At 48.2% G+C, this 26,069-nt stretch overlaps 1 protein-coding gene across 3 annotated transcripts in view; it reads left to right on the top strand.

Annotated features, from left to right (window-relative positions):
- Positions 1–24,119, top strand: part of LOC121570220 (zinc finger protein 385C) — a 182,347-nt gene extending 158,228 nt beyond the window's left edge. For 2 of the 3 annotated variants that reach the window (XM_045209668.1, XM_045209670.1), the window contains 6 exons: positions 5,959–6,190; positions 16,200–16,580; positions 18,523–18,716; positions 21,575–21,673; positions 22,563–22,652; positions 23,095–24,119. In XM_045209668.1, coding sequence (XP_045065603.1) covers positions 5,959–6,190; positions 16,200–16,580; positions 18,523–18,716; positions 21,575–21,673; positions 22,563–22,652; positions 23,095–23,322 — 1,224 coding nt within the window. In that variant the 3' untranslated portion in view covers positions 23,323–24,119. The remainder of the gene's footprint in view (positions 1–5,958; positions 6,191–16,199; positions 16,581–18,522; positions 18,717–21,574; positions 21,674–22,562; positions 22,653–23,094) is intronic. The other variant, XM_045209669.1, reaches the window with a different exon arrangement.
- The last annotated feature ends 1,950 nt before the right edge of the window (positions 24,120–26,069 follow it).

Genomic DNA, 26,069 nt, shown 5'->3' with positions numbered 1-26,069 from the left:
CTCCATGAACGCTCTCCAGACTCGGGAGGTAAACTGGGGGCCTCGATCAGACACTATATCCTCGGGTACCCCGTAATGCCGGAAGACGTGGGTAAATAGTGCCTCTGCGGTCTGTAGGGCAGTAGGAAGACCCGACATAGGGAGAAGACGACAGGCCTTAGAGAACCGGTCCACAACGACCAGGATGGTGGTATTCCCCTGCGAGGGGGGAAGGTCTGTCACAAAATCCACTGAGAGGTGGGACCATGGTCGTTGTGGAACGGGCAGGGGTTGTAACTTACCCCTGGGCAGGTGTCTGGGCGCCTTACACTGGGCGCACACCGAGCAGGAGGAGACATAAACCCTCACATCCCTGGCTAACGTGGGCCACCAGTATTTAGTGCTAAGACAATGCACTGTCCGGCCAATACCCGGATGTCCAGAGGAGGGTGACGTGTGAGCCCAGTAAATGAGTCGATCCCGAATCTCGAGCGGAACGTACTTCCGACCCACAGGACACTGTGGAGGGCTAGGGTCGGCACGCAACGCCCGCTCGATTTCAGCATCGACCTCCCACACAACCGGTGCCACAAGACAAGACGCCGGTAGTATGGGAGTAGGCTCAACGGACCTCTCCTCCGTGTCATACCGCCGGGACAGCGCATCTGCCTTACCGTTCTGGGACCCAGGGATGTATGTGATTTTAAATACGAACCTGGCGAGAAACATACTCCATCGAGCCTGGCGAGGGTTCAGTCTCCTCGCTGCCCGGATGTACTCCAGGTTCCGATGGTCAGTCAAAATGAGGACAGGGTGTTGAGCCCCCTCAAGCCAATGCCTCCACACCTTAAGGGCCTGAACTACAGCTAACAGCTCCCTGTCCCCGACATCATAATTTCGCTCCGCCGGGCTGAGCTTTTTAGAATAAAAAGCACAGGGGCGGAGTTTAGGTGGCGTGCCGGACCGTTGAGAGAGTACGGCGCCTATACCGGCCTCAGACGCATCCACCTCGACCTGAAAGGGTAAGGCGGGATCCGGATGCGCCAGCACCGGAGCCGACGTAAACAGGTCCTTCAGTCTCCCAAAGGCCCTGTCCGCCTCAGCTGACCACTGCAGGCGCACCGGACCCCCTTTCAGAAGGGACGTGATGGGAGCTGCCACCTGTCCAAAACCCCGGATAAACCTCCGGTAGTAATTCGCAAAGCCCAAGAACTGCTGCACCTCTTTGACAGTGGTTGGGGTTTGCCAATTACGCACGGCTGACACACGGTCCACCTCCATTCTCACCCCTGACGCGGACAACCGATAACCCAAAAAGGAGACCGACTCCTGGAAAAACAGACATTTCTCTGCCTTGACATACAGGTCGTGCTCCAACAGCCTCCTCAATACACGACGCACCAGGGCTACATGCTCGGCTCGGGTAGGCGAGTACACTAGAATGTCATCAATGTACACGACCACCCCTTGCCCCTGCATATCCCGGAAAATCTCATCCACGAAGGATTGGAAGACTGATGGAGCATTCATCAACCCGTATGGCATGACGAGATACTCGAAATGACCCGAAGTGGTACTAAACGCTGTTTTCCATTCGTCGCCCTCCCTAATGCGCACCAAGTTATACGCGCTCCTGAGATCCAGTTTTGTGAAAAACCCGCGCTCCGTGCAATGACTCCGTCATGGTCGCAATCAGAGGGAGTGGATAACTGTATTTCACAGTAATCTGATTGAGACCACGGTAATCAATGCACGGGCGCAACCCTCCATCTTTTTTCTTCACAAAAAAGAAGCTCGAGGACGCGGGAGAAGTGGAGGGCCGTATGTATCCCCGTCTCAAAGATTTGGCTATGTAAGTCTCCATAGCTTTTCTCTCCTCTTGAGACAAAGGATACACGTGGCTCCGTGGGAGCGCTGCTCCTGCCTGGAGATCAATCGCACAATCCCCCTGTCTATGAGGAGGCAACTGCGTCGCCCTAGCTTTACTAAACACGATAGCCAAATCCCCATATTCAGGCGGAATGTGCAGTGCGGGCACTTGGTTTGGACTTTCCACCGAAGTCGCCCCCACGGAAACACCCAGACATCGCCCCTCACACTGAGCAGACCACCCATTGAGAGCTCTCTGTTGCCACGAAATGGCAGGGTTATGGGTACTTAACCAGGGAATTCCCAGCACCACCGGGTACGCAGGAGAGTCGATCAGATATAGCTGTATAGTCTCCTCATGACCCCCCTGCGCACACATCCTAAGTGGCGCTGTGATCTCCCTAATCAACCCCGACCCCAACGGGCGGCTATCTAAGGCATGAACGGGAAAAGGCTTGTCAACAGGCAGGAGAGGAATCCCTAAATCTAAACAAAACTTCAGATCAACAAAATTCCCAGCTGCGCCTGAATCTACTAGCGCCTTATGCTGGGAATGAGGTGCAACCTGTGGAAAACGAACAGGTATACAAAAGTGCACAACAGAGAGCTCTGGGTAAGTGGGGCGTCTACTCACCTGGGAAGGCTCCCCAGTGCGTGGCCTGTTGTCTCCTCCCTCTGGAAACCCTCCCCAGCACCTGGCCGCAGTGTGCCCTCCACGACCGCAATTGGTGCAGGGGACAGGCCCCCTCGGGCTCCACCTCCTCCTTTCTCTAGCGCCAGCACCCCCGAGCTCCATAGGGCTCGGCTCGGAGGTGCTGGAGGGTGGAATGGACGGACCCCACTCGGGACGTCCACGGGTGGCCAGCAGGGTGTCCAGACGGATGGACATGTCGACCAACTGGTCGAAGGTGAAATTGGTGTCCCTGCAGGCCAACTCACGTTGAACGTCCTCCCGTAGGCTACATCGAAAATGGTCGATGAGGGCCCGTTCATTCCACCCTGCGTCTGCCGCTAGAGTCCGGAACTCCAGTGCGAACGCCTGTGCGCTCCTCCTCCCCTGTCTCAGGTAGAATAGCCGCTCCCCCGCCGCTTTGCCCTCAGGTGGATGGTCGAACACGGCCTTGAAGCGACGGGAGAACTCCGCGTAGGAGATGGTGGTGGCGTCCATCCTCCTCCACTCGGCGTTGGCCCATTCCAACGCCTTGCCCGTGAGACAGGAGATGAGGGCGGAAACGCTCTCGTGTCCCGAGGGCACCGGGTGTACAGTGGCCAGGTAGAGCTCCACCTGCAGGAGGAACCCCTGACACCCGGCAGCTGTGCCGTCATACGCCCTCGGGAGCGAGAGCCGAATCCCACTGGGTTCCGGACCTGGGACTGGTGGACCGGCCGATGGGGGTGGCAAGGTAGGTGGAGGTGTGGGTACCCCTCTGGACTCCCATCGGTGCAGGGTGTTGATGACATCCTGTAGAGCGGTCCCCAGTTGTCTGATCTGGTCATCCTGGCCGCGGACATGCTCCTCCAGCGACTCAGGTGTGGTCGTTGCTCCTGCTGATTCCATATATATGGTGTGTGATTCTGTCACGGGTGCTGAAGGTGGGTGTGGTGCAGGAATCAAGCGCAGGACGCAGAAACTAAGTCCAAAAGACTTTAGTGAAATATTCACGTAGTACACGAGCACAACAAGCCCGGAGGCGAAATAAAGGCGCACACAGGCGTCAAACTAAAGGCGCACTAACATGTGCGAACACCTCTCCAAAACAACGGAGGGAAACACGTAGCACAGAACACCAAACAGAAGCGTAATCACACACAACACCTGACACACACAACGAGAACTAAATAGGACACTAATGAGCACTAACTAGAAACAGGTGTACAACATCAAGACAAAACCAAACGAACATGAAACATACAACGGTGGCAGCTAGTACTCCGGGGACGACGACTGCCGAAACCTGCCCGAGCAAGGAGGAGGAGCAGCCTCGGCCGAAACCGTGACAGTTCAGTCAATTTTAATGGGTAGTGCAAGTGTATTGCCTAATGTGAAAACAGTGTAATGAACTGTAATTTACAGTACAGTAGCATACTACATTCAAATAGCAATTTTGAAACATGTATCTTACATTTTTGCTATTGGATTAACTGGTTGTTAAAATAACTAAATTGAGAAAATATCATTATGTTGTGTTCTGGTGATTAAACCAATGTACTCATTATATTTCACAGTAAACTTATATTTTCGATCAATGGTTGTGTGGTGAAAGATGTCTGCAAACAAAATGAATGCAAAATGAAAGGTTTTGAATGTAAGACTGGCTGCGTTACCAAGTGTTAACAGTTTGGAGTTTTGACAAACATAATTTTATTAATGGTGAGGTTTTATTTGTTTGTGTTTGTGTGTGTGTGTGTGTGAGAGAGAGAGAGAGAGAGAGAGAGAGAGAGAGAGAGAGAGAGAGAGAGAGAGAGAGAGAGAGAGAGAGAGAGAGAGAGAGAGAGAGAGAGAATGCAGTCATGTATCCTTCTTTGTAGTCATGCATCACTCCAACAAGGCTGAGGTGGTATTAGTCCCATACAGGTATCTGATGAAGAGGTTCAGCTCAAAGCCTGTTTAGATTTTAATGAGAGATCTCTTTATCGATTCCTCTGCTATTTCTATTTGCTCTGATATCAGGGGATTTGCTCATGGATTGAGCTGGGTCATGAGAATTATTAGAATGTGAAGGTAAAATGTAGTGCAGGGTGTGTATGTCCATTTTGGAGAATGTATGTGTGTGTTTTGAGTGTGTCTGAGAATGTGACAGAATGTGTGTGTTCTCTGTTGGGTGTGTGTGCAGTTAATTTGTGTGTGCACATGTGTGTACAGTATGCTAGGTATGTAGTGTGTTGTGTTTGTGTGCATGTGATTTGCAGTGGCTGTCTCAGCGTGCCTATTTAATAGTCTGATTTTAGAGATGGGATCCTCTCTCTTTTTGCACATTATACATGCAATTATACCTCTGGCTTTCACTGTGCCAGTGCTCTTATCAGGTAGGAACAGACTCTTTCCTCCACACAGGCAGCAGTGTGTGTGTGTGTGTGTGTGTGTGTGTGTGTGTGTGTGTGTGTGTTTATGTGTGTGTTTGTGCGTGTCTGTCAGACCTGGGTTCAAATACGTATTTGATTATTTGTTATTTAAATAATTATTTTCTGGGGCCTCCCGAGTGGCGCAGCGGTCTAAGGCACTGCATTGCAGTGTTGCGGCATCACTACAGCCTGGGGTTCATTACCGGCCGTGACCGGGAGTCCCATAGGGCGGCGCACAATTGGCCCAGCAACGTCCAGGTTAGGGGAGGGTTTGGCCGGAGGGGCTTTAGTTGGCTCATCGCGCTCTAGCGACTCCTTGTGGCAGGCCGGGTGCCTGCAGGCTGACTTCGGTCGTCAGTTGAACGGTGTTTCCTCCGACACATTGGTGCGGCTGGCTTCCGGGTTAAGTGAGCGGGTGTTAAGAAGCGCGGTTTGTCGGGTCATGTTTTGGAGGACGCATGACTCAACCTTCGCCTCTCCCGAGCACGTTGGGGAGTTGCAGCGATGAGACAAGATCGTAATCACGAAATTGGGGGAGAAAAAAATATACAGTACCAGTCAAAAGTTTGGACACACCTACTCATTCCAGGGTTTTTCTTTATTTTTACTATTTTCTATATTGTAGAATAATAGTGAAGACATCAAAACTATGAAATAACACATATGGAATCATGTAGTAACCAAAAAAAGTGTTAAACAAATCAAAATATATTTTATATTTGAGATTCTTCAAAGTAGCCACCCTTTGCCTTGATGACAGCTTTGCTGTGTGCAAAGAGTGTGCAAAGCTGTCATCAAGGCAAAGGGTGGCTATTTAAATACTTACTTCCAAATGTCTTTGAAAGTAATTGAAATACCCTAAATAGTATTTGAACCCAGGTCTTGTGTGTGTGTAAAGATGAAATTGTAATCTCTATTTTTGCAGAGGTACTGTATATTCGAGTGTTTTAAAAAATGTGCATGTCTTACAGCAATTTATAGATTTATGTCTAAGTGCTACTGCTAACCTTCCTGGAGTGTTTCTGCTCTCTGTTGGTTCCCTTCCAGAACCAGGCAGAGGCGCACTATAAGGGGCATAAACATGCCCGGAAGCTGAAAGCCATGGAGGCCCAGAAGAATCGTCAGCGTCGGCTTGGGGAAGCCACGTCCACAGGCAGAGAGAAGGACCGGGAACGAAACCGAGAACGGGACAGGGAGAGGGCTAAGAGTGCTGCGACTGTTACACTCCCCACTGAGACCCTCCCTGCACTCATGGACACAGGCATGATGGAGGCAACAAGTAAGTTAAATGATAGCGAGAGGGAGAAAAGGGAGGAATCTGTGTAGTTGATCTTTCGTTCCATTTTCTCTCCTTTTTCTGTTGATGTTTGCTGCTTTTCCCCTTTGCTCACTTATCTTCCCTCATCCCACTCTCCCCCCTTTACTCTTCTCCGTCCTACCTTTCATCCATCTACTCTCTTTCCATCACTTTCCACCCCTAATCCCTCTTTCTCCCTTTCATCCATCTCCTCTCCTCCCATTTCTCTCCTGTCCTTCCATCCCCCTCCTCCTCCATCCCTCTCCCTTCATCTCATCCCTTTCCCTCCATCACTCTCTCATCTCTTCCGGTACTCTGTTATTATTATTTCTCAATGCTACCCTCCTTATTTAATGTCTGCTGTTTAAAGTCTAACAACAGGAGGGCCTGTCTCACACATACACTGTGATCAGGAACATGGGTATGAGAGGATTGGACGGCGGTGCCCCCAAACATCCAATCGAAACCCCCTGTAGTCCCTAGGCCCCTCCCAGCTGGGCCTTATATCCAATCTTTTCCCCATGGTGGTGGTGGATGGTGGCTCTGAGCCTGGGGGATTGTTTGCTTACCCCCATGTTTACTCTCCCTGAACCCTTCCCCTCTGTTTGCCCTGCTTGTAGAGAAAGGCTTGGTCCCTGTAGAGGAGTTCCTAAAGAGCTCTGTGAAGTGATCAGACTGCAGCATACTTACATAATCTGTGTCCCAAATGGCACCCTATTCTCTATGTAGTGCACTATCTTTGACTGGTCAAAAGTAGCACACTACATAGGGAATAGGGTGCTATTTGGGATACTGCCGTAATGTTGGTGACATGAGAGAAATCCCCCACAATGGACCTGACTAGACTATGGCTGAATCTCCTGAGTATTGTACCAATGTATGTAAATGTAGCAGTAGTCTTTTGATGAAGTCAATAGAGAGCATCCATTAGATAACATGATTGATCCCATTTATCTTCAGATAACATGATTGATCCCATTTATCTTCAGATAACATGATTGATCCCATTTATCTTCAGAAGCCCTGTTTATCCATCTGCAGCGATAGGACTCAAAGATGTTTCTGCTAGACTAGTTTCCTCCTCTACCCTGTACATCCCTCCCTCCATCTATCCCTCCCTCCCTCCCTCCATCTATCCCTCCACCACTCTGGCCTGAAAAAGATTACAAAAAGACCAGAATTTCAAACTAGTTTCTTTCTGCTAGAGAGAATATTAGTGAGGAGAGATAGGAAGGTATCAGGGTGAAGTGAGGTGTTGGGTGGGAGAGTCTACACTTTACTTTCCCCCATCACTCACTGACTCTCTCTCTCTCTCTCTCTCTGAGAGGAGAAACTGGACAAAGGACTGGGAGAAAGATAACGTTCTCTCTCATCAAATCTAATTTTAATATTCTGTCGTCGTAGAGCGAGGTCTGAAAGGGGGGATGCAGCGGTGGGGACGAAAAGAGATGATGAGTAGAAAATGAGAGATAAGATGAAATGAATGAAAGGAAGAGAGAGAGATGGGGTAGAGGAGAGGGGGAACAAGAGAGACGTTGGAAAGAGAAAGTAGATAAGCTGTGCCTGTTTTTTTATGTTGTAAATCATTTTACAGTTCTGAGGCAATTTTGCAAGGAGGTACGCTCTTTAATAAGCCAAATTGTGTGATTGGCCCAATGTGAAATTGAAATGCAGCAGAGCGAGCCAGTGGCGGCGAGCGCTACAATGCCAAACTGTAATGGGAGAACACTTCAAATTAACACTGAAATGATCTCTGTCTATCATCAAACTCAGCATGGGAGGTTCCAATCGGACCATAATGCCCATGTTGTCTCCCACTGAGAACCAATCAAGGGCTAGATTCCATCATATCCGCACTAGCCGACTATTACAGCCATTGCCATTGGATGCACTGAGTCGCATTAGTAGAAATCCATGCAGCTATGTTACAAGTTAGAACACTGGCATGTGTGATGTAATCTACACCTTGATTATGCTGATATAAATTATTATGATTATTATTTTGTTTAATGATTTTCAATTTGAGAAGAGAGAGAGAGAGAGCGAGAGAGCGTAAGAGAGAGAGCGAGAGAGAGAGAGAGAGAGAGATCGGCATACTGGTGGCTAGAGACACTGAGCCGGCCGACATCGTCAATGACAACCATCAGTCACCTCAGCATTTGATTGACTCTTTTGTTGAAGCCATCTCCAAGGGAAACAGGACTCAGATGCCTCTAATGATGAAATATAGTGTGGATTTCCCTTGAGGAAGTTGTCCATTTTCTTTAAGAGTGTCACGGACCAGTGATTTTAGACAAGCTGGTGTGTGTGTTTGTTTGTGTGTGTGTGTGTGTGTGTGTGTGTGTGTGTGCGTGGCTTACACACTGCTGGTTTAATGAACATGGTTGTGAGGTCTCACCGTGCTCCACCAGTCTGTGAGCTTGTTTAACAATCTTCTAATCAGAATATTAATATAGCTACTAGCTCTATGACAACAGTCAGCTCTGTCATGTAGTCAATACTCTCTGACTCTACAGTTTACAGATACTACACGTTTTACAGTCTGAGCCATACACGCTGATTTAATTGGACTGTTCTGCCTTTCCATGGTAAAATAAGCGAATGACTCGCAAAAAAGACATCGATCTGAACATCGATTCTTTGCAGGAGAGGGATTTGTAGCCCTCCACTCCTCAGACAGTGTGGGGCTCTTCACTGCCAATACACTGGCCTTAGAGCTGACAGCCAACGTTGGGGTGACAGTCACTTCGGTCGGTCAGTCAGGGAACGTTTGGAATGAGTGAGGAGGACACTGACTGACAATAGGTGTTGCTTACCCAAAGATGTATCTGTGTCGTGCTACTCTGTAACATCACTGCCATGGTCGTTTTTCTTTTTAAGACACTTGAGGTCTAGGAGGTAAGGGTACTATTTCATTTTGAGTTGTTGGACGTTTCAAAGTCAAGCTGTATCATGTTTTGCATCTGTATAATGTGCACCAATGTGGGAAGAACTTACCAGAAGTTCCTACAGAGTAAGTCCTTATACAGTGCCTTCAGAAAGTATTTATAGAGCCCCACGGTGGAGGTGTCATAATACCCATAAAACCTAGTGGTCAAACAGGGAAATGGTTCCAATCGTTTTTCCACCATTCATTTTTCTCATAGGGAATTTTAGAAACACTTAAAATAAGGGCTGTGTTTTGTGTAGGCTTACCCTGGCATGACGTTTTGATAAGCATGTAAATCTCTCTCGGACAAGGTGACATAACGCTTTGTATTCCAGACATAAAGTGAATTTCTTTGCCACATGTTTTGCAGTTTTACTTTAGTTTTACTTTAGTGACAAAACAGGATGCATGTTTTGGAATATTTTTATTCTGTACAGGCTTCCTTCTTTTCACTTTGTCATTTAGGTTAGTATTGTGGAGTCACTACAATGTTCTTGATCCATCCTCAGTTTTCTCCTATCACAGCCATTAAAGTCTGTAACTGTTTTAATGTCACCATTGGATTCATGGTGAAATCTCTGAGCGGTTTCCTTCCTCTCCGGCAACTGCGTTAGAAAGGACGCCTGTATCTTTGTAGTGACTGGGTGTAATTAATAATGTCACCATGCTCAAAGGGATATTCAAAGGGATATTCAATGTCTGCTTTTTTTTTTTACCCATTTACCAATAGGTGCCCTTCTTTGCGAGGCATTGGAAAACCTCCATGGTCTTTGTGGTTGAATCTGTATTTGAAATTCACTGCTCAACTGAGGGACCTTATAGATAATTGTATGTGTGGGGTACAGAGATGAGGTAGTCATTCAAAAATCATGTTAAACACTATTATTGTCTAATAAAAAGCATGAGCTGGCACACACCCAGATAAAATTATTTTGTGTGGAGGTGCTGACAAACGGTGAATAAACTGTAAGATATAAAAATTTATGAGAGTCGCACACTATATATAAAGTCCCAGTACTTTATTGGGTAAACCACCAACGTTTCGGCATCACTGTGCCTTCTTCAGGGTTGTCACATTCGTTCAAGGACGGGTCAGACCAAGGCGCAGCGTGAAATGCGTACATGTTTATTAAATGATAAACACACGACAAAACAACAAACAAACGGAACGTGAAGTCCTAAGGTTGAACACACAACAAACCTATACACGGAACAAGATCCCACAACCCATAATTGCCAATAGGCTGCCTAAGTATGCTCCCCAATCAGAGACAACGAGCGACAGCTGCCTCTGATTGGGAAACATAGAACTACAAAACCTAGATCACAAACATAGAAAATACAACATAGAATATCCACACCCTGACTCAACATACAAGAGTCTGGAGGCAGATCCGGCTCCGGGCGTGACGACAACATTCTCTCCGCCTCCCCATTACGCCCCTGGTATGGTCTGGACCTCGGCGCGCTGCTTCCCCTCTCCTTCCTCCCACGATGTACCAAGCCCTGTCTGGACCCTGGTGTGGGAGACCCCAAACCTGGAGAGGGGCTGACGTCTGGGTCTGGACTGGAGCCGCTGACCGGAGCTGGACTGGGCACCGGTGGAGCGGACTACTCTGGCTCTGGACTGGAGCCGCTGACCGGAGCTGGACTGGGCACCGGTGGAGCGGACTGCTCTGGCTCCGGAGTAGAGCTGCTGACCGTAGCTGGACTGGGCACCGGTGGAGCGGACTACTCTGGCTCCGTAGTGGAGCCGCTGACCGGAGCTGGACTTGGCACCGGTGGAACGGACTGCTCTAGCTCCGGAGTGGAGCAGCTGACCGGAGCTGGACTAGATCCCCGAGGAGCAGGCACGGGTCGGACTGGACTAGGAACACGCACCACTGGCTTGGTGCGAGGAGCAGGAACGGGCCGGGCCGGACTGGCGACGCGCACCACTGGCTTGGTGCGAGGAGCAGGAACAGGCCGGGCCGGACTGGGAACACGCACCACTGGCTTGGTGCGAGGAGCAGGAACGGGCCGGGCCGGACTGGCAACACGCACCACTGGCTTGGTGCGAGGAGCAGGAACAGGCAGGGCTGGACTGGCGACGCGCACCACTGGCTTGGTGCGAGGAGCAGGAACAGGCCGGGCCGGACTGGGAACACGCACCACTGGCTTGGTGCGAGGAGCAGGAACGGGCCGGGCCGGACTGGCGACACGCACCACTGTCTTGGTGCGAGGAGCAGGAACAGGCCGGGCCGGACTGGCGACGCGCACCACTGGCATGGTGCGAGGAACAGGAATGGGCCGGTCCGGACTGGGAACATGCACCACTGGTCCTGGTGCGAGGAGCAGGAACAGGCCGGGCCGGACTGGGAACATGCACCACTGGCTTGGTGCGAGACCCAGGCACGAGGTGTACCGGACTGGGAATTGACGTCAGAGATCTCCGACTTTACAGTCTTTCACTCTCTGCGCCCAGTCCTCCTCCCGTTAGGACTCCACCCTGAGCCCCCACGAGTGCAGTGGTCGGCGCTCTTCTCCATCGCTCCCCGACCACCCCTTTAGCCCTTCCCAAAATGTTTCCTGGGGCTGTCTCTCGGGCTTCTTCCTTGGCCGGCGCCTTCTGCGTTGCCGTTGCTCCTCTCTATACCGGGCCTCCACTGTCTCCTCCCAAGGACGGCGATCCATCCCAGCCTGAATCTCCTCCCATGTCCAGGATCCCTTTCCGTCCAGGATCTCCTCCCATGTCCAGGCTGTCTGCTCCTGGGCACGCTGCTTGGTCCGTGTTTGGTGGGATATTCTGTCACGTTCGTTCAAGGACGGGTCAGACCAAGGCGCAGCGTGAAATGCGTACATGTTTATTAAATGATAAACACACGACAAAACAACAAACAAACGAAACGTGAAGTCCTAAGGTTGAACACACAACAAACCTATACACGGAACAAGATCCCACAACCCATAATTGCCAATAGGCTGCCTAAGTATGCTCCCCAATCAGAGACAACAAGCGACAGCTGCCTCTGATTGGGAAACACACCCGGCCAAACATAGAACTACAAAACATAGATCACAAACATAGAAAATACAACATAGAATATCCACACCCTGACTCAACATACAAGAGTCTGGAAGCAGATCCGGCTCCGGGCGTGACGACCACATTCTCTCCGCCTCCCCATTACGCCCCTGGTCTGGTCTGGACCTCGGCGCGCTGCTTCCCCTCTCCTTCCTCCCACGATGTACCAAGCCCTGTCTGGACCCTGGTGTGGGAGACCCCAAACCTGGAGAGGGGCTGATGTCTGGGTCTGGACTGGAGCCGCTGACCGGAGCTGGACTGGGCACCGGTGGAGCGGACTACTCTGGCTCTGGACTGGAGCCGCTGACCGGAGCTGGACTGGGCACCGGTGGAGCGGACTGCTCTGGCTCCGGAGTAGAGCTGCTGACCGTAGCTGGACTGGGCACCGGTGGAGCGGACTACTCTGGCTCCGGAGTGGAGCCGCTGACCGGAGCTGGACTAGATCCCCGAGGAGCAGGCACGGGCCGGACTGGACTAGGAACACGCACCACTGGCTTGGTGCGAGGAGCAGGAACGGGCCGGGCCTGACTGGCGACGCGCACCACTGGCTTGGTGCGAGGAGCAGGAACAGGCCGGGCCGGACTGGGAACACGCACCACTGGCTTGGTGCGAGGAGCAGGAACGGGCCGGGCCGGACTGGCGACACGCACCACTGGCTTGGTGCGAGGAGCAGGAACAGGCAGGGCTGGACTGGCGACGCGCACCACTGGCTTGGTGCGAGGAGCAGGAACAGGCCGGGCCGGACTGGGAACACGCACCACTGGCCTGGTGCGAGGAGCAGGAACGGGCCGGGCCGGACTGGCGACGCGCACCACTGGCATGGTGCGAGGAACAGGAACAGGCCGGGCCGGACTGGCGACACGCACCACTGGCATGGTGCGAGGAACAGGAACGGGCCGGGCCGGACCGGGAACATGCACCACTGGTCCTGGTGCGAGGAGCAGGAACAGGCCGGGCCGGACTGGGAACACGCACCACTGGCTTGGTGCGAGACCCAGGCACGAGGTGTACCGGACTGGGAATTGACGTCAGAGATCTCCGACTTTACAGTCTTTCACTCTCTGCGCCCAGTCCTCCTCCCGTGAGGACTCCACCCTGAGCCCCCACGAGTGCAGTGGTCGGCGCTCTTCTCCATCGCTCCCCGACCACCCCTTTAGCCCTTCCCAAATTTTTTCCTAGGGCTGTCTCTCGGGCTTCTTCCTCGGCCGGCGCCTTCTGCGTTGCCGTTGCTCCTCTCTATACCGGGCCTCCACTGTCTCCTCCCAAGGACGGCGATCCATCCCAGCCTGAATCTCCTCCCATGTCCAGGATCCCTTTCCGTCCAGGATCTCCTCCCATGTCCAGGCTGTCTGCTCCTGGGCACGCTGCTTGGTCCGTGTTTGGTGGGATATTTTGTCACGTTCGTTCAAGGACGGGTCAGACCAAGGCGCAGCGTGAAATGCGTACATGTTTATTAAATGATAAACACACGACAAAACAACAAACAAACGAAACGTGAAGTCCTAAGGTTGAACACACAACAAACCTATACACGGAACAAGATCCCACAACCCATAATTGCCAATAGGCTGCCTAAGTATGCTCCCCAATCAGAGACAACAAGCGACAGCTGCCTCTGATTGGGAAACACACCCGGCCAAACATAGAACTACAAAACATAGATCACAAACATAGAAAATACAACATAGAATATCCACACCCTGACTCAACATACAAGAGTCCCCTGAGTCAGGGCGTGACAAGGGTAATGTCATGAATGGGTACAGAGATGAGGTAGTTATTCAAAAATCATGTTAAACACTATTATTGCACACAGAGTGAGTCCATGCAACTTATTATTTGACTTGTTAAGCACATTTTTACTCCTGAACGTATTTGGGCTTGCCATAACAAAGGGGTTGAATGTTTAATTGACTCAACACATTTCATCTTTTCATTTTTCATGAATTTGTAAACATTTTGAAAAACATAATTCAACTTAGAAAGTATAGGGTATTGTGTGTAGGCCAGTGATACAACATCTCAATTTAATCCATTTTAAATTAAGGCTGTAACACAACAAAATGTGGAAAAAGTCAAGGGGTGTGAATACTTTCTGAAGGCACTGTAAGTGAACAGCGATACGATACCTTAAATATTCATGCTCAGAATAAAACCCTTCATGAGTTTAAGGCGTCTGGCATCTGAGGAGGTACTAATTCCCACAAGCCTCTGTCCTCCTCTCTGGGCCTCCTGCTAAATCCATTGATCACTATCACTCCCCTCCAGAGTCTTCTCAGCCAGCGCAAACTTTGTCTTTCACATAAGCCCAGGATCATACCAATCCCCTGCTGGAGGGGGGACCTGAATCGCCCAGGGGTCAGTCTCGCATTACATTACAGAGAGGAAGGACTGTCTAATCTCAGCCTTATAGGGTTCCTTCTCCTCCGGAATGAGAAAGGAAGAGCCCTTAGAAGAGCCCTTATCTCCATTTTTTTTCTCCAATTTACTCTGGGACTTTTATTAATCAATTTATCAATGGGGCCAGTAGGATTGTGGAGGGTGTTTGAGAGGGTGGCGTGGAGCGTCGTGACAGACTAAAGGCATCAGCATGCTTCAGTTCGGTTGGCGCCTATCCGATCTCGGTTCTGCTCGCATACTCCCTTAAAAGACCTTCGCTTGAAAAATGAGAAAAAAGTGGCAATAGTACTGTTTTTCCATTTTGAGACACCGTAGCCAGTATACACGTCCTCAAAATAGTCCGAATTAACTCAAGAAATCTGTCATTAATTTTGACGTTTATGCCAAAGAGATCTTAGTCGCGCAATTTTACATCTAACTAAGATGTTTGGTGCATTATTTTTTATTGAAGAAATTTGCATGAAAACGTGTCGTCTCTCATTGAATGACAACAAGGACTTTATTGAAGAATCCCTACTGTTGACCAATCACAGACGAAGGGGCATAGATTCTGGCTCTGAACTTCGGCTTGCCTCCAGAAAATGTTTTGTGTGCCCGAACAGCCCTCACCGAAGTCCAAAACGAACAAAACGTCACAAAATGTCGGCATAATATATGCATGAACTCTACCGAACTGTTTTTCGGCTGGGAAGCATGCAGACGTCTTTAATGAAATGGAGATATTCAGGGAGTGTAGTCCTTGGGTAAAGCTGAAAGTGTGTGATTCCTTCGGGGAGTGAGGAGAGAGGGGAGGTGTGTGTAATGGATCTCCAGTGACTTATGGGGTCGATGCATTTGTTTATATTGACTGAGCCTTAGGCCCTTCAGTTGATATTTGAAGAGAGAGAGAGAGAGAGAGAGAGAGAGAGAGAGAGAGAGAGAGAGAGAGAGAGAGAGAGAGAGAGAGAGAGAGAGAGAGAGAGAGAGAGAGAGAGAGAGAGAGAGAGAGAGATTGAATATACCCTGTGTTAATATAGTCTGTCCCTCTGGGTTAAAAAACAAAGGCTGATAGTATAGCTGAAATGCCACAAAGCTAACACATGAAATGCATTGGTAAATGCTCATTCCAATGTACTGCCTTCAAACGCTTCATGGCCGTTTATAGATAAATGACTAAACAGCTAATTCTCCAAGTTAGCCTCAAATGAGAACAAGCATTATTTGTTGTCACTTTTCACTCACACATGTATTACTTGCAATGCTGCTTTTACAATCTGTTTCCATAATCTATAAACATGTTCTGCAATATGAAGCGTTTGAAGGCAGTACATTGGAATGAGCATTTTCCAATGCATTTCATGTGTTATCTTTGTGGCATTTCAGCTATACTATCAGCCTTTGTTTTTAACCCTGAGGGATAAACTAGATTAACACAGCTCTGTCTCTGAACATAATGTTTCCTATGAGTGATCCCTGTGGTCAGTCACTGAACGTCATACTGCAGTGATCAACTGTAGTCCTCGGTGGCATTGTTCAGGCACTAAGCTCTTCACTCTTCCCTTACCACCCAGTGTAATGTTCAGTGACTGACCACTGCCTCCTCTCCTTCTCCTCCCCAGATCTGCTGCCTGCTGACCTGGAGCCAGTGGTGAATTGTGAGGCTGTGAAGCTGGGCGAGAGCCCCGGCTGCAGCAGCTCTGTGATGCTGACCCCTGTATCTGAGGTGTCCTCCATGGAGCTGGCCACCCTGTCCCCCGGGCCCCAGGGAGAGGTGTCCCCCTCCTCCCAGGCCTCAGAGAGCGGTGCCTCAGACACCAGTGGCCCCGAGCAGGGCCCAGAGGCCCCTGGAACAGCCCTGGAGTCAGGCAGCCAGCCGGACACCTCCAGCACAGAGGGGGGTGAGGACGACAAGGACCCCAAGAGGATCAAGCCACACCTTCACTGTCCCGTATGCAAGGTCACGGTCAACTCTACATCCCAGCTGGAGGCACACAACAGTGGTACGAACACGACAGTCACTGGCGTAGCACACCCCGCAGCCCCCTCAGATAGCATATGAACACGTCATAAGCCATGATTTATTTATATTTATTACAGGCTATTAGCTTTAAACTGCAACAACATCAAAACTCAGCCTCATGACAAAATGTGTAGAATAGCAGCAAATTAGCTCTAAAACAGCAACATTTTCTCTCAGCCTCATGGACGAATGTGTAAAATAGCATTAGATTAGCTATAAAACAGCAATATTCTCTTTCTGCCCCAATGGCAAAAATATACACTACCAGTCAAAAGTTTGGACACACCTACTCATTCAAGGGTTTTTCTTTATTTTTACAATTTTTTACATTGTAGATTAATAGTGAAGACATCAAAACTATGAAATAACACATATTGAATCATGTAGTAACCAAAAAAGTGTTAAACAAATCAAAATATATTTTATATTTGAGATTCTTCAAATAGCCACCCTTTGCCATGATGACAGCTTTGCACACTCTTGGCATTCTCTCAACCAGCTTCATGAGGTTGTCACCTGGAATGCTTTTCCAACAGTCTTGAAGGAGTTCCCACATATGCTGAGCACTTGTTGGCTGCTTTTCCTTCACTCTGCCGTCCGACTCATCCCAAACCATCTCAATTGGGTTGAGGTCGGGGGATTGTGGAGGCCAGGTCATCTGATGCAGCACTCCATCACTCTCCTTCTTGGTAAAATAGCCCTTACACAGCATGGAGGTGTGTTGGGTCATTGTCCTGTTGAAAAACAAATGATAGTCCCACTAAGCCCAAATCAGATGGGATGGCGTATCGCTGCAGAATGCTGTGGTAGCCATGCTGGTTAAGTGTGCCTTGAATTCTAAATAAATCACAGACAGTGTCACCAGCAAAGCACCCCCACACCATACCACCTCCTCCTCCATGCTTTACTGTGGGAAATACACATGCAGAGATAATCCGTTCATCCACACCGCGTCTCACAAAGACACAGCGGTTTGAACCAAAAATCTCCAATTTGAACTCCAGACCAAAGGACAAATTTCCACCGATCTAAGGTCCATTGCTCGTGTTTCTTGGCCCAAGCAGGTCTCCTCTTCTTACTGGTGTCCTTTAGGAGTGGTTTCTTTGCAGCAATTCGACCATGAAGGCCTGATTCACACAGTCCCCTCTGAACAGTTGATGTTGAGATGTGTCTGTGACTTGAACTCTGTGAAGCATTTATTTTGGCTGCAATTTCTGAGGCTGGTAACTCTAATGAACTTATCCTCTGCAGCAGAGGTAACTCTGGGTCTTCCATTCCTGTGGCGGTCCTCATGAGAGTCAGTTTCATCATAGTGCTTGATGGTTTTTGCGACTTCACTTGAAGAAACTTTCAAAGTTCTTGAAATGTTCCATATTGACTGACCTTCATGTCTTAAAGGAATGTTTTATCTGTTTTGCTTATTTGAGCTGTTCTTGCCATAATATGGACTTGGTCTTTTACCAAATAGGGCTATCTAATGTATACCCCCCTACCTTGTCACAACACAACTGATTGGCTCAAACACATTAAGAAGTAAATAAATTCCCCAAATTAACTTTTGAGAAGGCACACCTGTTAATTGAAATTCATTCCAGGTGAATACCTCATGAAGCTGGTTGAGAGAATGCCAAGCGTGTGCAAAGCTGTCATCAAGGCAAAGGGTGGCTATTTGAAGAATCTCAAATATAAAATATATATTATTTTTTTAAACACTTTTTTGGTTACTACATGATTCCATATGTGTTATTTCATCATTTGGATGTCTTCACTATTATTCTACGATGTAAAAAAATAGTAAAAAGAAAGAAAAACCCTTGAATGAGTAGGTGTGTCCAAACTTTTGACTGGTACTGTATATATACTGTACCTGCTCCAGAGTGATGTGTATCTGACATTCTCTTCCTCCCAATTCACTCCTCCAGGTACGAAGCACAAGCAGATGCTGGAGGGTCAGAGCGTCCAGCCGCGGCGCCGGGGGAAGGTGGTGGGGGCTGGGGGACGCTCGGCCTGCAAGAGCAAGCGCCTGGGCACCAAGGGCAGCGTGGGGGTGCCCAGCAAGAACTTCCACTGTGAGGTGTGTGAGATCTATGTCAACTCGGAGACCCAGCTCAGCCAGGTGAGGAGGCTGGGGGTCGAGGGGAGGGTGGCAGGGGAGGGCTGGGGGTTGCACAGGGTGAGGAGGGTTTAGCGGTGGGGAGAGAAGTGAAACAGCTGGAGTTTAATTTTGTATGTTGACTTCCTGAGTGGATCTGAGGTCATTGGACTGGACAAGATCTGGTTTCATGTTCACTCACAGTGAGGCCATTGTGCCACTAGTCTACTACGTGGAGGTCTGACACACTGGGTCTCTTTCCACCTCCACTAAATGTGTCCTGACAGTGTTCTGAATTGAAGGAGCTCAAAATGACCCGAAATAAGCTGGAAAGAGTGGAAAAGATTGTGAATGTAGCCATGGGGTATGGGAGATAGACAGGGAGAGATATGACCCTCTGGGCTACTCAGTACTCCTAGCGCTGTTTGCGTGACATGAAAGGTGAGAAGAGGAAAGAGAGGTTGTGGGTAATATTGCACACTCTGAGAGGTGCTTGATAGAGAGTGCTAACCTAATAAGACTCCATTCAAATGCCTTTGGTCCTACAGTGTTTTTGGCTCTGTGTGGGGTTATTTGTTATTTTTATTTATCCTTTATTTAACAGAGAAGGTCACATTGAGATTTAAATCTATTTTTCAAGTGTATCCTGTGCATATGATACATCCATTTTGATTTGACACACACAGACAGACAGATGATGTCACACTACAAGAGATGTTGAAGGGACAGATTATGGAACTACCTCTTCAAACACACTTAGCACTGGACTAATTCTTTTCAGGTTCTTACAGTGCATTCAGACCCCTGGACTTTTTCCACATTTTGTTGCATTACAGCCTTATTCTAAAATTGATATATTTTTTAAATCCCTCATCAATACCCCATAATGACAAAGGAAGAACTGGTTTTTAGAAATGTTTGCAAATTTATTTAAAATAAAAAAACGAACCCTTTACTTAGTACTTTGTTGAAGCACCCTTGAGTCTTCTTATGACACTACAAGCTGGCACACCTGTATTTGGGGAGTTTATCCCATTCTTCTCTGCAGATCCTCCCAAGCTCTGTCACGTTGGATGGGGAGCGTCGCTGCACAGCTATTTTCAGGTCTCTCCAGAGATGTTCGGGGTCTGGCTGGGCCCCTCAAGGACATTCAGAGACTTGTCCCGAAGCCACTCCTACATTTCATCAGACCAGAGAATCTTGTTTCTCATGGTCTGAGAGTCCTTTAGGTGCCTTTTGGCAAACTCTAAGCGGGCTGTCATGTGCCTTTTACTGAGGAGTGGCTTCTGTCTGGCCACTCTACCATAAAGGTCTGATTGGTGGCGTGCTGCAGAGATGGTTGTCCTTCTGGAAGGTTCTCCCATCTACACAGAGGAACTCTGGAGCTCTGTCAGAGTGACCATCGGGTTCTTGATCACCTCCCTGAACAAGGCCCTTCTCCCCCGATTGCTCCGTTTGGCCGGGCGGCCAGCTCTAGGAAGAGTCTTGGTGGTTCCAAACTTCTTCCATTTAAGAATGATGGAGGCCACTGTGTTCTTGCGGACCTTCAATGCTGCAGTAATTTTTTGGTACCCTTCCCCAGATCTATGCCTCGACACAGTCTTGTCTTGGAGCTCTACGGACAATTCCTTCGACCTCATCGCTTGATTTTTGCTCTGACATGCACTGTCAACTGTGGGACCTTATATAGACAGGTGTGTGCCTTTCCGAATAATGTCCAATCAATTGAATTTATCACAGGTGGACTCCAATCAAGTTGTAGAAACATCTCAAGGATGATCAATGGAAACAGGATGCACCTGAGCTCAATTTCGAGTCTCATAGCAAAGGGTCTGAATACTTATGTAAATAAGGTATTTCCATTTTTAAAAAAATTATTAGCAAAAATCTCTAAAAACCTGTTTTCGCTTTGTCATTATGGGATACTGTGTGTAGATTGATGAGGGGGGAAAAATGATTTAATCCATTTTAGAATAAGGCTGTAACGTAACAAAAAGGGAAGGGGTCTGAATACTTTCCGAATGCACTGTACCTATGACGTCACTTCCTCAGCACTCCCACTTTTAATGGTAGCATAACGAATTTATTAAATTCTCTTTGCACATGTTACAGTAGAAGGTCAACATTTTACTATTCCTGTGGTGATGATTGCAGTGGAAATGTGTGTTTGAATTCACCTGGCACATTTTATATGTTTATACTATGATTGTTTTCCCACACTAAGCAGATGTGTATCAGATGGGATGGTGATTCACTCAGAACTGTCTATTTGAGCCTGTAAGAGCTGTTAGCAGTATGTTAATGCAGGATATTGACGTGTTTATGGTGTGATAATCTAGGCGTATGGTTTTATTAAACCTCTTTTCCATGCTGTTTCGGGTAATTGCTTCCCTGGTGATGTTCATTAAATTGTACATCTAATTGTGTGATGGGATGGTTTTGGAAAGTCTTGCAGCTCTCTCAGACTAGCTGGTCATGGAAAAGATACAGTATATATGGGAATGTGTAGCAACCTTGCCTACAACAAGCCTTAGTAGTGTATTCCAATGGCACTGTTAAAACCTCACCCAATCCTCTGATGAACTAGGATTAACCAGTTAATAGTAGAACAGAGGAGAGAGAAATAGACATGTGCATACTGTAGATAGAGGGAAGTAGTGGTTTTCTTTGTGGTTTTGTGTCCTCAATATATCTTTCGACACTTTGTAGAGTCCATGCCTCGACAAATTGAGGCTGTTCTGAGGGCAAAAGGGGTGCAACTCAATATTAGGAAGGTGTTCCTAATGTTTTGTACACTCAGTGTAGATCAGGCATGGTCTACTAGATAAATCCAACATTAAAACTAGATTAGCAGACTAATGTTTCTCCTCTGGTCTCCTCAGCACATGAACAGCAGGAGGCACAAGGACCGTCTGGCAGGAAAGCCCCCCAAACCCAAGTTCAGCCCCCACAACAAGAGCCAGCCCACCTCCAGCTTATCGGTGAGACACATTTTTACATTTTACATTTTAGTCATTTAGCAGACGCTCTTATCCAGAGCGACTTACAGTTAGTGAGTGCATACATTATTTTATTTTTCATAGTGGCCCCCCGTGAGAATTGAACCCACAACCCTGGCGTTGCAAACGCCATGCTCTACCAACTGAGCTACATCCCTGCCGGCCATTCCCTCTCCTACCCTGGACGACGCAGGGCCAATTATGCGCCACCCCATGGGTCTCCCGGTCGCGGCCAGCTACGACAGAGACACGGCACACACACTGATCCACACACACGCCATTGCATGAATTTTCATGTAGAAACACACACGCAGTCGCACGCCTGGTTTGAGGTTAATTCAAGGTTAAGACCCATGAATTTGGAAAATCCTCTTAGACAATAATGGCCAATAATGTTCTATCTCTGAATTACATTTATTTTTATCTCCTGAATTGACTGAACTTTAATGGAATTGTCCCCAACCCTGACACACACACACACACACACACACACACACACACTTCATTGGGCTCCCGAGTGGCGCAGCGGTCACACACCTCATTGCTCCTCCCTAGGGGGTTGTCTCTCCAGTGAAGCAGCATGCCTGTGTGCCTGTGCTGTCAGAGAGGTTAAGGACACTGCTGTGTGGTAGTGAATGGGTCCCCTGCTCCTGAGACATCCAAGGCTGAAATACCCCCAGCACTTCCCCCAGCAAAACCCCCAGCACTACCCCTACTGACAAAGCCTGCAGCCTGAATCAGCACTCTGTATTAATCACTTTTGTGCTCCTGTCATGTGCACACCTCCCCTCCACCTCTCCTTCTCCCCATATCCGCCGCTCCACCGCACCTCCACCTCCCCCTCTTCCCATCCTCCCCCTCCCACCTGCAGAATGTGAGATGGGCTGGGTATGCAGGCGGGGCCGTGTCTGCCATGAAGAAAATGTTCAGCCAGTACAACCTCACCTCTCTCTCTACTCAGGTGAGTGGCAGGGCCCAGGGCAGGCAGGGACAAGAGAAGTCAGGGTTAACCACTGGAACTGGCTAGGTGCAGGGGATTGAACAGCACCTTTGTAAAGGGTTTGGAGTTGAAGCATGTCTGTGTGTCTGTGGTTCAGTCTTTTGTTCTTTTGTCTTGACTGTGTGAGAGTGTTCATAAGGCAAATCCCTAGAGGGACGGGTAGTTGTGGTGAGAGAAAGGATATTAGTATGGAGAAATGTACAAGCATGTTTAGCCAAGGTAACGATGTGTGCAAAAGAGCAATGTTCCCTGGGAAACGTGTTTGCTGAGCAAATGTGTGCGCTACTTTAAGTAAATGTGAGCGCTTCAAGAAATGACATGCTCTCTCGGTCTCTGCTCTCCTCTCTCATTTCCTCCCCTCCTTTCTTCCTTCCCTCTCTTGCTCTCTCCTCCTCTCCTTCAGGCCAAACTGGCCTTCCAGAAGCAGCTGACCAAGAGCCTGACCACTGGCTTCCTGCCCAGCCCCCTCACCCAGCCCACTCTGTGCACCATGGCAACCAATCCTCTGGCTCTGCGCCACCCGGCGGGCACCACCTTCTTTCAGACGCCCTTCCTGAGCCCCACCCTGTTCCGGCCCGCCCCAGGGCCCCTGAGGGCCACGCACCCCTCCATCATCTTCTCCCCTTATTAATGACACAGTACAGCCCCCCGTCCCTCTGAGCTCCACCCCTGTCTCCCTCTGCCAACCCCCTTGCCCTGCCTCCATTACTGTGACCCACATGACGAGGGCCACGCCACGCACAAACTATGCAGACCACAGGAGCCAGGATGGAGATAACGGAGAGAGGCTAACAACTGCCTCTGTCATGGAGGACACACCCCCAAGGCCCCACCTCCTCTCCACCACGCCCCATCTGTCTGCTCTTCCTCCTGTGGTTGGTGGCCTGAGGAACAGGACACACCTCCAGGGACAGACTGGTGCAGCCAGGAGGCCTCTCTCTTATATAGCCATTTCATGGGTCGTTTTGGTTTGGATTCTTAATATTATTGTGTAATTTATTAGAGAACAAAAATAGATGTTTCTGTTTAGTGTGGTTGCCACAAATAAGGTCCCTTTACGTGATGCTACTCCTCAAGACAATGTTTCTATTATTCATTGGTTTGCTTTTTGTTGTTATGGGTTGATATAGGGGATGCCAGCAGGTGAGCCCAATGCTCTCTGAGCTTGTGACTTTCTTCAGCCATATGTGGACCTGCAGATCTGCAGTCCTACGGACCCAAGTCTATGAGTGGGATCTGTCAGAACTATACAAACTCCTATTTTTCCACCAACACCCTTCCACCAAGCCCCTCTCTCCCAAACCCTGTTACTGGGCTCTTGTCATTGGAACCCAGAGCCCTGAATTGATGTGCAGAATAGATGATTAAGCCCTTTCTCTCTCTCTCTCTCTCTCTCTCTCTCTCTCTCTCTCTCTCTCTCTCTCTCTCTCTCTCTCTTCTCCTCTCTCTCTCTCTCTCTCTCTCTCTCTCTCTCTCTCTCTCTCTCTCTCTCTCTCTCTCTCTCTCTCTCTCTCTCTCTCTCTCTCTCTCTCTCTCTCTCTCTCTCTCTCTCTCTCTCTGAGTCACAGCCCAACATGGCCTTTCATAATTCATTTTTTACCCTGCATCCCCAGAATTAAGCACTCATTAAGGTCCTGAAAAGGTCAGCTTGTCAACTTGATTTTGTCTCAGGTTGCAGATCTGCTCATAAAAGATATTTGCTCCGTAGCGGCGCTGGTGCGCATTGGTTCTGACTGTCTCTATTTCTCCCGTTGAGGAACGGGCAGCACAAAATCCTTTTTTTAAAAGCTGTCTGATATTGTAATCTGCCATGGTTCTCTGTATCCCAGTGATTTTATAGTGTTTGATCCCCCAATTGTACTCCCTGAGCCATAGTCCTTAATTTTCTCTTGAGCTATCTCAGCAGGAGCTGATGGGTAGCAGTGAATGACAATTTCCCCTTGCCTAAAAAAAAAAAAACTAAGGGGTGGAAATGACTTGATGGGTTTACAATCCTCAATTAAAGGTTTCCACTGTGCAGAGAGATGTGTGGGTGATGGGGGGTGTGGGAACACATTTCCCAGATCACTGATTGGATCATCAGGAATGGAGGGAAAGAAACAAAGCACAGTGCCATGGCAACCACATTAAAAGCACCTTAAACAGATTTACTTATGAAAGCAATGAAAATATGTTAATGTTTTTTGTTATTCTTTGTGTGATTTTTCATAAACTCATGCCAGTTCGATTTAGCATTTTTCAATCACACAAAGAATCAAGTTATAATGATTCAATTTTATTGTTGTTATTATCCATGAGACAGGTCTGAATCAAAATCTCAGATCTAGTTACATTTTTAAAGCAATACGTTCAATCAATGTGTCTATGTTTAGTACGGTTATACAGTGGGAGAAAATAGGATGTGGGGAGGTGGCTTTATCCGATTCTGAACAATGTATCTGTACCCCTACAGAGATGCTCTATAGCCTACCATACTGTATTTGAAAGGCCAATTCCAAGTGGCCAGTGCTAAGAGTAATTTGAACTGATGGGTTGTTGTGATGCTATTTTCCTTGATGGTCAATCTCATTCTTATGTTGTGACTGTGTGTTGATCTAAGCTATAAATAGCAGCTCTCATACTGTGGGGTGGATGCTTCAGCCCTCTCTCTGTGTTGACATTGCTGGGATTTCACCTTACAGAGGAGTAGGACACAGCTATTATATGGATTACACAGAACAGCCAATGTTATTGATGTGTCACAAGTGCAGTAGAACACATAATCATATTCCCATACCCCTCTCTCCTAAACACATAGACCCACCTTGAAACAAACACTCAATAGCCCCCACCAGACCAGACCCAATACTTGGGGCTCCTGACTTATCTCAACATCCAATACCAACTCTCTTTGCTGGTTTATTACCAAACCCAACACTTACACCCAACCAGTCTACTTTAGCGACAGCAAAATGGGGAAAATCCTATGCAGTTTTGTTGTTCCCTTCAGTTCAGTCAGTGCAATAGTATTTCCATGTGTGTGATGCAGCAGCGCCACCTGCAGTGAAGACCCTGTTATTGTCCTTCTAGATCAAACCCAGCACTGTCTCTCCTCCATCTTTCTAAATCTCTTTGATTCTGTACATGTTTCTGAGGCCTTTGTCTTTGGGAATATGAAACCAAGCCATCAGGTCTCTTTGCCATACCAATGTGATTCTCCCCAGTCACAGTAAGTTACTCAGTGAACCAGCCAGCCTATTGATCTCCAGTGTTTGTTTGTCTGTCTGTCTCTCTATCATTACATGGGAACTATATGGTATTCAGACATTTAAAGACATTTCTATTAAATAAATATATAAATCTAGAGAAGGCAAATTATCTATGTAGAAAATATAGAGT

Source organism: Coregonus clupeaformis, chromosome 30, assembly GCF_020615455.1.
Source record: "Coregonus clupeaformis isolate EN_2021a chromosome 30, ASM2061545v1, whole genome shotgun sequence".
NCBI lineage: Eukaryota > Metazoa > Chordata > Actinopteri > Salmoniformes > Salmonidae > Coregonus > Coregonus clupeaformis.
Note: the sequence above shows the minus strand (reverse complement) of the source record. Positions and strands in the feature narration are given on the sequence as shown.